Source organism: Cupressus sempervirens, chromosome 5 (assembly GCF_028749045.1).
Source record: "Cupressus sempervirens isolate cs-2001-9-10 chromosome 5, ASM2874904v1, whole genome shotgun sequence".
In the NCBI taxonomy this organism is placed as follows: Eukaryota; Viridiplantae; Streptophyta; class Pinopsida; order Cupressales; family Cupressaceae; genus Cupressus; species Cupressus sempervirens.
Window position 1 is genome coordinate 529081899 of NC_143122.1, and position 13990 is coordinate 529095888.

Consider the following 13990-nt stretch of genomic DNA (forward strand, 5'->3'; position numbering starts at 1 on the left):
AACTCTTTTAATTCAAAATCCCTTTGATTTCAATTACATATTCCTTACATACTTGGCTACACTTTACATTTTACGAATATGATGGATTTATGATTTAAGTTTGTTATTTATGTATGTGAAGAAAAATAGCTTCTATTTGATGATTTTATAGTGTCTTATATTATACAAAAGGGTGCATGAAACAAGTTTTAAATTGGTAAAAATCTCTAAAATAGTCTAGATTTGGGGTTTTCTAAACAATTCTAGACTCAGTTAGTGTCCACGCCTTTCAGTTTCTAATGTGGCATAACCTATCTTGGCTTTCTAACATCAAACTCAAGCCAAAACAAGGATTGTCTAAAGGTTTTGAGTTTGTAATTCTTTTAATTCAAAATCCCTTTGATTTCAATTACATATTCCTTACATACTAGGCTACAATTTACATTTTACGAATATGATGGATTTATCATTTATGTTTCTTATTTATGTATGTGAAGAAAAATAGCTTCTATTTGATGATGTTACAGTGTCTTTACATTTTATTCTACAAAAGGGTGCATGAAAAAAGTTTTAAATTGGTAAAAATCTCTAAATTTCAAGGGTTTTTTCATTTTGCCAAGTCATAGCTGAGATGAATCAAGTTGGCCTTGTTAAGTCAATGTCGAGCCCGAGTTTAGGAAGTATGCTATGAAGTAGGTCTCGTAAACATTGTTCAATGAAAATGAAAATCTTATTGATGTCATAGGAGAAACATATTCTTATTGCAATTACATTCTTAGGATTCTGAATCTATGTATGTGTTGATGGGTTGAGTGATGATATATTCTGTTGTTCAACTAGGAACTTTCCAAAAATATTTTGAAGATGGTAACATGGCTGGTACTATTAACAGAATCCACCCGTGTTAGCCATTAAATATTTGGCATTTATGTGGAACATTTTGCCATCAGCTTTGCTAACTTGTTTAAGTATCGGGCCTGACATATTTCCCTCATGGAGTGCTCTCTCTAGTGGTAGTACAATCACAGAGGCCGTGTAGACGTTTATGTGTTGGTATAAGGAACTTTATTGATTGTGTAGCAATGACCCTGACTACTGGAATGTGTTTCCTAGCATACACGCAAATCATTAAAAAAATATAGATTCATCTCTTTCTGGCATTGAAGCTGTTCATTCAAGATTAGAATCTGGAAAATAGTCACGGGAATCAAGCGGCTTGAAAGCAGTTGACTGTATAAGTTCGACGCTATTGCTTAGTTGATCCTTTTGAAAGTTCTGAGTTCAAATTATATTTTACACACAGATTGGTGTATTCAAAGACAGGTTAGAGTCATGCTTTTGTATTCTTTGCAAGTTTATTCTATAGGTGTTAAAGTGCTTTGTAATTGTATATCTGTTTTAAAATTTACTGCCATATACAAATTTGGAGCCATCAGAGGATCGCTCTGTTAAAAGCTATGTTACCAATTACTTCTCTGGCAACCCAAAAGTCTAGACCAGTTCTCGCAAAAGTCTGGTCCTTGTCATATTCATGGAAAAGTCTGACCAAATTCTGTCAGATGAACTCAACACAAATTTTATCATTTTTATGGCAAATTGGCAAATCTGCAGCACGACCCAGGCCGAACTTGGCCAAAAAATAGATTTTTTAGATTTTTTAAAAGGTTTTCCAGGTCTTTTGTAGTCAATCCAACCCTCCAAACATAAAATAGACCATTGAAGAGGCCAAAAAGGTAAAACACTTGTCATTTATGCCAATATTTTATTATATTATTTTGGTATGTTGCTTTACTATTAGTGTAGTGGTGTATGAACTTATTTGTTGTTGCATATATACATACACATATATTTTAGAAAAACATGTTTTTGTACAAATAAACCCAATACAATTTGAAACCCACCCCACTGAAAAATCGTATGACTTTCAAACCCAAATTCGAACGAGCAACTTAGGTTAAAACCTGCGAGTGCCACATTCTAATGCATCACTCTTTGGAGTTGCTAATGTTTGAAAGTACGCCAGAAGTTAATGTTATTTCTTTTCTATTTCCAATCTGAATTATTCCAAATGGAACTCAATGCATAAATTAAAGTAAACAGTCAAGCATATCCTTCGAACCATGCAAGCATGGGAGATAATAGAATAGTAGGGCTTCATCAACTATGTCTCCATTGGCATGTTATGTATAGAATCTAGAATATAGTCTAGCCCTATAGTTCCCACCCACCCTTTCGAGCCAGATTCTATATGTAACATGTCTACCCCCATAGAATAGGAGGGCCACCCTACCGCCTCAATAAGAATTGTAGCTCAATTTTAGGCTCCTCGCCAGAGAATAGTAGACCACCCCCATTGCACCGAAAGAAAAAGGCGACATGCCTATGGCTGAGAAAAGTCTATCAATTCTGCATGCAGAAGTCTAGTGTTTGAAGATTGATTCATTTCCATTCACCCTACCCCGGTGCTTGCGATTGCTACGTTTACGCTCATGGGGTTTCTCGCCATGCATCTGTCAAAACTATGAGCTATAACTGCTTCTGGCCCTCTTTTCTATTGTCAAGTGCCTATTGCTTATTTAGGCATCCCTCACCATTTGAAAAAAAGAATCAAGTGTGCTCCGTGACCATACTCTGTAGCTTGTTTTTCCCTAGAGCTAACCTTTGGATCAGCTTATCATTGCCTTATTCTTGCCTTTGCCTCCCGCTCGGGGTGTGAAGTGCATGGTCAACACTTCTATCATTAGTCATTCCAAATCCTTGAGACCTTGCAGCGGTCTTACTCGACAATGTCACCCCTCCAGGATTACTTAGAGACACACTAAGATTCTTGGTCACCCTGGGCCTTACTCTTCTATTTTGGACTTCTTTACACCAAGGGAGGATCCCTAATACTTGCCTTAGTGTTGTTCTTGTTCCTGCTATTGTTTTAGTTCTTGCGTCTCTTTGACTTTGTTGTTTTCTTTTGCTCTGGTCTTTCCGGACACTGTTTGGTGATCTTGTTGTTGTTAGCCTCTTTGATTGTGCGCTTCTAGTCCCTTAGACACTTTTCGTGGTCTCTTGTTGGACATTAATACATTTATCTTATCTTGTCTTATCTGTGCCAACACGAGCCTGCCTTTGTTCGGAAAACTTCTCTCACCCCTAGGCATAGAAACATATCAATTTTTAAGAGCGGAAAGCTGCCTAAGGAAATCAACAGGCTTGTGGTTGCCACTTAATCCTACTAAACTATATGACTTTTGCATGCATTTGAAGACCTTTCAATGCTGCATCGCTTCACTACCTCCCCTTTATGTTCCTCCTACCTTGCAGGGATGATTACTCAATTCTGCATTCAAGCTAAGTCTTAAAGCAGATTGATTGCCTTTTGCTATGCTCTTTTATGACCAGAGATGGTGAAGCAACTATAGGATGGTACGTGCAATGGGCCCTACAATTCTATGGCCCGTAGGAGGTTGGGTTTGGTGGGAGGAGACGGGGTTAGTGCAGAGGGAACTATTATCGGTCCATACTATTCTATAGGCTAGTCGATGCTGCTTCTGCAATGGTCCATACCATACCATACTCAATACCAGCACATAAGAGTACCTTTGCGGGGGCATTGGATCCTACACTATAGAGATATTCCTTTGATTGAAGGAATTGGTTGCCCGCATGCATTCAAGCTGGAATAGTGCAAAAAGTGGTTAATCTCTGTAAGTTTCGTTCACATATGGAGTCTTCTGTGGGCAAATTATCAAATAAGCCACTATGAACCAGATATGTACCACTATTGATAATACAGATAGATTGAAACTACATTGCAAATGATACTGAAACACACACTAATTATATTTTTCTGTAGTGAATGTGTGCATTGATTCCAGTGGTGTCTATAAAGGCTCATGATAGAACTACCATACAGAAAACATTATTTTCAATCATCCAACCTACATTAACAAATTATTATAAGGTACTATTTTTGATCACAACCCCAATTTCAATTTTTTCATATATAATTTTCCTCGGTTTGTCTTAAAGTGTTAAGTGTTTCTTTGGTAGTATAGAAATGGTACTGTTTAATTTCTTTCTATGCTTGAGGACTTCTTGTTCTGAAGTTCTAGTCGACCTTTTTTTGGGCTTACTCTCTTGAGGCACAGCTGAATGAATTTTATTGAATGCTTGTACTTTCAATTTTTTGTAGAGTACAGTATGCTAGGGAATCAGAGTTCAAATGAGAGGAACAAATTGTAAAATTAGCGTGTTCTTTTAGTTATGTGGATCTACAAAGTCCTCTATAAATTTTTGGCATGTATCACACGGTGTCATGCTTAAAGCAGATTTGCTGTCTTCTGTGATGGTTTGCTAAGGGTAAGACCCTGTTGATCATGTGTGTGGTAACAGTTTCATCTTATAACTTTGTGAATGATATGAACAGTAAATCTAGCTTACTGAGAAAGGCACTTGCCTTTAGGACATTACTAATGGAGGAATGCACCCTTGCATTCTGTTTGGTTTTCAGTGTGTTTATGCCTGTAGTTTGTTTGATTAAGAAAATCATATTTGTGGATTTCTGGTTGAAAGTCTTTAATAAAATAAGGCAACTGTGGCCTTGTTCTCTTTTGATATTTTCAATTGGTTTAGAAAATAATTTCTGCCATGAAATGGACATGGGTTGAATTCCTGATATATTATTTATAAAGTGACTGTACATTTGAGGTCATCTTTGAAATTGATTCTTCACTGATTTCAGTGTTGAGGGTAATGACCTTGTCAAGTGGTTGAGGTGTTATGGATGTGCATATTTATCTTGTTGGATTGAATTGTTGTGTCTGTAAGATTTACTTAAACTGAGTAGACTGATTTGTGTTTTTAATAACTACTATAAGGGGCTGCATGCCTATGTGCAGTCTTTGAGCACTTGCACAAATTTTGTCATAGCCTATTTGATAGTGTGTACATACTAGAAAGGTTTTGGTTTAATTATAAATTTTTATTTCACCTTTTAAATATTTGCTTTCTTTCTAGTTTGTAGCATATGCCTTATATGTTAAATCGGTGTTCTGATGGTTTCTTAAAAAAACTGAATATGTGTTTTCCTGAACTCAGCTTTATTTTATATGATTGGCTCATCACTCTGTTTAATATAATTATAAGACTTAAGCTGATAGGGTTATCTGTTTATTTCTTATAATAGACCATAAATGGTATCATCCCAGCGTGGTTGAAGCAAAGTAAGTGGATAAAGAAGTTGAATGAAGCACTCGTAAATCGGCTAGGTTTGCAATTAACCAAAGAAGAGGTGCAGTCAGCAGTTGAATTAATGGAACCATATGACATGATAAACCCTGGACTGGAGCTTCAAAGCCCTCCAATTACTGTAAGGATATTTTTATTTCAATTTGTCTTTTATACTTTTGCAGCTATTATCTCCTTTCAAATTTATGAGGTTCTTATCTCATTTTGTAGTGTTATCTTTTTGTGTTAGTTCGATATATGTGGAATTTCTTTGTACTGGTATTAGGGTGTGGTTATTTCATAGTAAATTTAGAGAACCTGGAATTGTAAATTTTCAAGAGACATTTCAAAATCCTCATGAGTTATAATTAAATACTCTATGAATGCGCTATATTTAGAACAGAGTGTATTTGAAGCCTTTTAGGGATCTTCTTCATTAGTTTTTGATGGTAGAGGGGATCATAGTCAACGGAGTTATTAGGGTGGGGTTTGGGGAAGATTAAGTCAGTCACAATATGATTAGATGGCATTTTGTCAATGGTAGCCCATTTCTGTTTACTCATGAGGTCTATTTCTTTTTCTGGCTTTACTTTGTGATAGATAATGTGATGTTCCATTTCTAGAATAGGATTTAATAATAACTAATAAATATAAAATTAATGAACGAATAAATAATTAAAAACTAAATAAATGTATTATAATTAACTATATTACTAATATCATAATGAAAGAGTATAATAAAAATGATATTAGATTCCATCTAAAAAAATTGCGAACAATGGCTCTTCCCTTATTAGTGAAAAAGTGTCCTCGCAGACGGACAAAAAATCTAAATGATCATCAGAGATATTGAGGGGCTGGTAAAATCGATGTTCATGCACGCCCCAAAGACTTTCATCTTTGCTAATAGGTTTGCCCCTTTAGGGTGAAGGAATCAATTGCTCAAATGCTTTGAATAGCAGAGATTATTTCAATAAAACTAAATATGCTCATCCCATTTCTAGATCAAACCATAGTAGGGTTCCCATAATGATGCCTGCAGTGATCCGTCCTCCAACTGGCAGGAGGTCCATTACTAGAAGAAGCAAAAGACCATCCACACAAAACAAGGACAATGCCTTTGGGCAATTTTCATTACTTCAGCAGTGCCAAATTTCGCACTAGGAGCAAATTGCATTCCGTTGGGGTTGAGAACCAAACAAAATTCAAGGGAGCCATGAAAGCAGAGGATTCGAGGGCACGTTAGCACAAAATCATCTTCCTCTACTGAAAGCAATGCCCAAGCACCTTCAGGCGACTGCCACTGTAGAACAAATGGTTCCACACTCATCATCATTGATGAAATTTTCAATGATTTGTTGGAGTGATGCAATATGAATGGTGTCTTTGCTTATTGGGATGGTAGTTCTGAACCAATATTCGCGGTTGCAGATTGGATCAAGGTGGCCCTGGGACGCCAGGTAAGTACCACTATCCGTAGTGATAAGGTTCTATTTTTGGCCCGTGCAGTTATATAATTAACACATAAATTGACTAAAGCCAAGGATATATTTTTTGAGGGTTTCAATGTCTATTTTTTATAAATGGAAACCCAACTTTAACAGTGATGCACAAAATAATATGGATTTGTTCAAATGGGCGTGCACAAAAATTATTCCTGTGGAATTGATGCATTATAACATATTGAGGAAAATTGGGAACACAATGGGAACCCTGATTGGATGCGCAAAAAGAATCATGGCAGATACTGTGGTCAAATTTCTTATCAAAAATAATACTAAAAGTCTAAACCCTATCAAAATCATAATGATTCATTCTATTTACAACTTCAAGCCGGAACCCTACAAAGGATTAATCAGAGACATAGCTATGTTCAGATCCAATTCAGAGGATTTTATCGGTTCAGCCCATACCACTGACCTTTTCTTCTCGCTAGAACCCTTCATTGTTAACGACTTTACAGGTTGGTCAAGAACAACAGATTTAAAAAAGATATGCATTAGATGGATGATACAATCAGAAACAGAGAAGATACATAATACTACAAGGAAATAAAATTTTCAGACTTTAGAAGAAGATGAACTAGTTGAGATAGATAGAGCAAGTAAACGATTAGCTAGTATAATTCAGATACCTAATCAGGAAATAGGAGAGATGGTGGAAGAAAAACCAAGTCAAATTTAGATCATACTCAACTAGATGATAAGAACAACAACAATAGCAACCAGTGTGACATTACAACTGATTTGGAAGAATTGGAAAAGGATGTGGTGGTTATAGAAAAAGAACTTAAAGAAATCCCAAAAATCAATGCAAATATAAATAGACTAGAACAGTGTGAAAAATGTAAGTATCATAATCTATCAATTGAAGATATCGGAGAAAACATCAGGGCACATAATAGACTGGTAAAGGACATTATGCTGGTTCACAATGACATCTGTGACCAACTTGTCTCATGGAAGGATGCTTATAAATCTCATCTAAATTTGAAGGAGCAACAATTGACTAATGAACAGGAGATGTATAAGGAAGAAACATCTAGAGCAACTAAGATAACTGAAAACCAAACAACTAGTCAGGAGGAGACCTAACTAAGGCAAACAAAGATTTTAAGAACAGATAATCAGAATTTCCATAGCTGGTCTAACTAAGAAATCCTATCAGATACATAGGGCTCGACAAAGGTCACCCATTCAGATAAAGATCTAGAAGCATTAAAGAAAAAGGATGTACTACTATCATCCCAACATCAACAGAGGAAGATGTCAGAGGAGGCTTTATGTTCAAAGGACAAACACCATAACCAACAAGCAAGCAAATCATAACAATAGAAATGGAATTACAGACAAGACTTGATCTAGATACACTAGATATAATCCAGAGAACAGAGATAGGCCAGGCAAGCTGAATAGAAACTAAAGGGACAAAAAAGAGGAAATTACCTACAGAGTTGGGGCAAGGGATCAATTCAATCAACATAGGTAATGATACAATCATATTGGAGGAAACAGTTTTAGATAACCTAACAGATATTGGTAAAGATTATTAGTAGATCAAGAAGAGTTAAACAGAACTCAGATCAATCGAATGGAAAAGAGGAAATAGGTTGGATTTCCAAGAGACAGGTGAGCAAGAGAGGCAAAACTTTAACAACATCCTGATTGAAGTAGAGACTATGCTCAAGAGAACTGGAATAGAGATTAACCAGGTGAAGACAAGTCTAAACTAGGAAGAGTACGAGGTGCAAGGAATGGAATAGAGCTAGAAAGAGAACAATTCTCTAATGGATGTAAGGAGCCAGGTAGTGCAATTAGACCCCATAGCTCTGGACAAGGGTGATTGAGGCTTAAATAATAAGATCAGCAGCAGAATTATTCAAGAATTGTTGGAGAATTGGGAAGAAATACAGGAGGCCGAATCCATAGCAGCTAGTGTACAAAATGCATATAGCAAACTGGACCACTTAGGTATTGAGGCAAATTTAGAAGGTACAAAAAATCCAAAATGTGGAAAGCGGATAAAATAATGCGGTAAAATGTCTTTGGCTGAACTTAGAGCAGCTACAGGAAAGGCTGGTAACCAAAAAAAGATTAATGACATACTCCATTGAGGGAAGGGGAAGTTCCTTCCCATGTAGCAATGAAGTTGACTACATGAAATGTTAGGGTCTTGAATGCTCCTAACAAAAGTGTTTACTAAGTGCAACCCATCACTATTTGAATCGGACATAATTTAAATACAAGAGACCGAATTTATTAAAGAAGAGGAAGTGAAATTTAAGTGAAAATTGGGAACTTGGAAAGCTGAAATGGTAGAATTAGGAGGGGCTTCCGGAGGGATTGATATTCTCTTGGACCAAAGGAAGGTGCACCATTCACCGTAAGTCACCAAGAGTAATTGGGGGGAAGGGGGATGTGAGTAGTTTAAGAGGCAATGTACGTTTTATGTTGATTAACATCTATGGGCCCATGCTAACAGCAAACAAGAAAGTGTTGTTGAATGAGATTAGCAACTTATGGAGCTAGATCCCACATTGAATTAGATCTTGGGGGGAGATTTCAATGAAGGTCTCAAATCAGTTACGTAGTAATGTCAGATTTTAAAGTATGGTTCACAAAAGATAATCTGATAGATGTCCTATCTACTAATGGGATTTTCACATGGAACAAAAACAGATTAGGGTATTGTAACATAGCAGAAAGATTAGACAGGTTTATATTTATTTATTTTTTAATCACATCCAGTTATCCCTTAAACTCTTTCATACTGCTTAGCACAGGTTCTAATCATTACCCGATTAGGTTAGAAATAGGTGAACCACATAAACCGTCTAGGAATCTTTTCAAATGTGAGAAAATGTTGTTCTTAGATGATGATTTCCTAAAAAATATAAAACAGTGGTGGTAAGAGGAAAAAGTTGAAGATTCGAAGATTTTCTAATTTACAGCAAGATTAAAATTGTTAAAAGGAAAAATAATCAAATGGAACAAAAACCACTTTAACAATATATTTAAAGAAAAATTAGATAATGAAAAAGAATTGAAAAAGCTTAATGAAGAAATTATGAGGATAGGAGTGGAGAATGATAAATACAGTAAAGAGAAAGAACTTCTTGCTAAGCAGAAAAACATCTTAGCAAAAGAAGAGATGTGTTGGAAACATAAATCATGAGAGACCTGACTGTTAGAAGGAGATAGAAATAGATTTTTTTTTCACAATAGTACTATTAATAAAGAAATATTATTAGAATAGCGAATATGAAGGACAACATAGGAAATATTACTGAAATTCCAAGTAAAATAGCATAAGTCTTTGTAAGATACCAAAATGATATTCTTGACCACTTTGAACAGTCAAATTTAATAGCTCATAATAAGATGTTAGGTTACATCCCCAAATTAATAATATCAGAAGATACCAAAAGCCTAAATAAGAAATGTACAATAGATGAAGTTAAAGCAGCCCTATTTCAACTCAATCAGGACAAATTTTTGGGGCCGGATGGCTTTTAAGCCTTTTTCTTTCAAAAATGTTGGGATATACTAGGTTATGATCCATGGGAGGCTATCAGGGAACTAGAAATTCTGGATTGTGTTAATTGAAATTAATAACACCTCCTTAGCGTTAATTCCTAAGGACACTCATCATGAGAATCCATGGGACTTCAGGCCTATAGCTCTTTGTAATACAATATATAAAATCCTCCGCAAAGAAAGCAAACGGACTAAAGAAATCTTACCAAGCTTGTCTTGAAAGAACAGACAAGCTTCGTTCCCAACAGATCAATCTTTGATAATATAATTATAATCCAAGAATTAATACAATTTGTCCAAATTAATAAGGATGCACGCATGATAATGAATCTAGATATCCAAAAAGATTACGATAAAGTAAACTAGAGATTTCTTTGCAAAAACACTTGAAGCCTTTGGCTTCTCGCACCTGTGGATCAATTTGATATATAGCTGTATTTTAACACTTAAATTCCCCTTCTCATCAATGGTACCCTTGTAGGCTTCTTTAATATATTGAGAGGAATCAGGCAAGGGGATTCAATATCACCATTTCTTTTCATTATCATGGCAAAAGCCTTTGGTATAGCCATAAAAAGGGTAAGATTAGAGGAATCATAGTAATAGAGGAAGTCCCAGAAGTAATGTGTCAATAATTTGCCGATGGTACTATACTTTTAGGAGAGAGTACTTTGGATGAGGCCTGGAATTTTAGACTAATAATCAAAACCTATATGGAAGCGTCAAGCCAAAAAGTTAATGCTGAAAAGTTAGAGATTTTCTTCCTTAATACCCCCCCAACAACATAAGGAAATATATGCAACATTATGGAGTACAAGAAAGGGAATTTCCCTTGTAAATACCTTGGCATCCAAGTAGAAAAAGGTGTTAGAGAAGGTAAAACATGGAAACTCATTTCGGATAAACTAGATGAAAAAATGGAAGGCTAGAAAAGTAAATGGACAACTAAAGAAGGATGGACAACAATGATCTCATTTGTTTTATTTGCCTACCCAACATATCAAATGTCTTGTCTTCCACTACCTGAAGGCGTAAAAAGAGATTTAGACAAGAAAGTAATTTTTTTACCCAAAGGCGTAAAAATAGATTTAGACAGGAAACTAATTTTTATTTTTGGCAAGGCACAATAGAAAAAAAGAAACATGCTTTGATAAAATGGGATAGAATATGCCGACCTAAAGAACATGGAGGTCTAGGTATTAAGAATTGGAGTTGGCAAAATGAGGCTTTAGGTGCCAAACTCATATGAAGAATGTATCAAGAGCACAACAATAAATGGGTCAAAATTCTATATCATAAATACTTGAACAACCCAAATCCCATATCTCCGTTTCAAACAAAAAATCCACCCGAAGGCTCTAGAATATGGAATTTTATGATGAATTGTCGTCTGTTAATATGTAACAATCTCACTTGGGTCATTGCACATGGTTAGGATGCTTTATTTTGGGAGGATTCACGGGATGGGAGTTCTCCACTAGGTAGTTTGGACCTTCCAATTAATATCAAAAAATACACTTTCCAAGCTATGGGGGCAGTAAGTGATTACAAAATTAAAGTAACCGATTATCAAAACGAGGGTTGAAAGTGAAGATCTTTAGTAGACACTTCCTTATCAACTAAGGAAAAACAAATATTTGAACATTATTAAATACTAGACAGGTTAATCACAAAGACAGGAAGGATAGGCTCATATGGGGAGCCTTAGAGGGTCGAAATTATAGTGTCAGAAGTAGATATGATTAAAAAATAAACTCTCAACAATGGGAAAAGACTGACATCCCTCTTATTCTATGTTGGGATTTGGCTTGCCTCCCTAAAGCAAGAATCTTCCTTTGGGCAGCCCTCCAAAAGAAAATCCTCACAGCATATAGGTTAACTAAAATGGGATTTGAGAGTCCATCAAGATGTCCATTATGTGAAAATGATTATGAACTGCCTAACCATTTGTTGTTTAAATTTTCATATGCTAGGAATTGTTGACAATGGTTATGTTGGAAGCTCAATTGGCAAACAACATTTCCTGACAATTTCTTGTATCTCCTAAAAGGTTGGCCCAAATTTGGGAACTCAAGGGTGTATAGTAATTTATTTAAAATATCTCCATCTAGACTATTATGGGAGCTATGGAAGGAGACAAATTGAAGGATATTTCACAATGAAATTATGAACTTAACCAGTTTCCTCAACAAGCTGGAAGCAAGCATAATAGAGGTGACTAATAATAATCTCAGAAATACATATAAGGAAGAAGGATCTTTTGCCAAATGAGACATATAAATGCACAAGAACTGGTTTAATTAATCAACCCAACAATGATCTATTCAAAATCAAATAGATAAGCTAGGGCAGAATGTAAATGTGAACCTCCCCAAAAAGGTTTGGAAAAGCTTAATTTTGATGGGGACTCAAGGGGTAATGTAGGATTAGGATGTATTATTCGTTCTGACAAAGGTTCTTGTATTATAGAATGAGCCAAGCCTCTAGGGGTGATGTCCAACAACCTAGTGGAATCAGAAGCTCTGGTTGAAGGTTTATATCTTTTCTTGGAGAAGGGTATTAGTAAGCTAGTAATTGAAGGTGATTTTCAAATCATTTTAAATGTTTTAAGAAAACGAACAACTCCTAACTGGATTCTCAACTCTAAACTTGTATATACTTTAATGATAGTTGATCAATTTGAAGAAATAATCATTAAACATATTTATCTCGAAGGCAACAAAGAAGCAGATATGTTAGCCAATAAAAGTGCAGATGGAGAGGACACTCTTCTTAGATAATTGAGTTTAAGCAAGTTTAACCCAGTCCTTTGATCTACGTATGTAGTAATTGCATTTAACAAGTATGTCTAAGTTAGAGATAGGAATCTCTGCAATTTGATAGGATAAATTTATCTGAATGGTAGAACCTTGTTTCTCCTTCATTAGCCTTTTTCAATTTGTTTGTCCTCCCTTCTGTTCTTCCCTTATTTTGGATGTGATAGCTTTATCTTCCCTTAGATTTTTCTTAGGTCATTAGTCTTTCTTCGGTTCTTTTAATCTTCTGATTCCAGGCTATGCAATGTGTAGTATGTTGTTACATGATTGAAATCTAAGTAGATCCACTACAAAAACTTCAAATTTCGTATGACTTTCTTAACAAGGTAAGTATAGTTAATTCCAGACATAACTTGACAAAGGTTGATAAATCTTTTAAAAATGTAATAGTGTAATATTAATTAGAATTTCACTAGATATTTGTAAGTAAATTGCAATTAATTGAGGAAAGAGTCTTTAAAAAACTAAGAAATCAGTAAATTTTTCCCACTTATATGCTTCTTTCTAGTTATTCAATTTTTTTTTTGTTCCAATTTGCTCAAACTAACAATTGGTCTTAGCCTAAATTAAGATTTGCAGGTGCATAATCTATAATTTCAGATGAGTAAATCAGCATCAAGGAATTGGAAATATGAAAAGTTGGTTAACTTGCTGAATTATCATATAGAACTAAAATGTCAAAATGTATAAGTAGATCAAGAGAGAAAGTTGTAAATTAATGTATTCTGCAAGAGAATGAATGCCTTGTCAAAGCCCCCTTGACGTATAGGGGCAATTGTAATGAGTAGACTAGACAGTATTGTGCCAGGCTAGACTGGGGTTTTGTTCCCCATTCTTTTTTCCCCGATGCTTGCACTTGAATGGGGATAAAAAGATTGATGTAAAATTTTAAAATTAATTAATAAAATACGGGCAATTGCTTTTTATTGATAAAAAAATAAA

At 35.2% G+C, this 13990-nt stretch overlaps 1 protein-coding gene across 2 annotated transcripts in view; it reads left to right on the forward strand.

Moving 5' to 3' along the window:
- EMB2458 (FtsH extracellular protease family) overlaps window positions 1-13990 on the forward strand; it is a 310677-nt gene that overhangs the window by 139532 nt on the left and 157155 nt on the right. For both annotated transcript variants that reach the window (XM_089831678.1, XM_089831679.1), the window contains exon 12: window positions 5156-5338. In XM_089831678.1, coding sequence (XP_089687804.1) covers window positions 5156-5338 — 183 coding nt within the window. The remainder of the gene's footprint in view (window positions 1-5155; window positions 5339-13990) is intronic.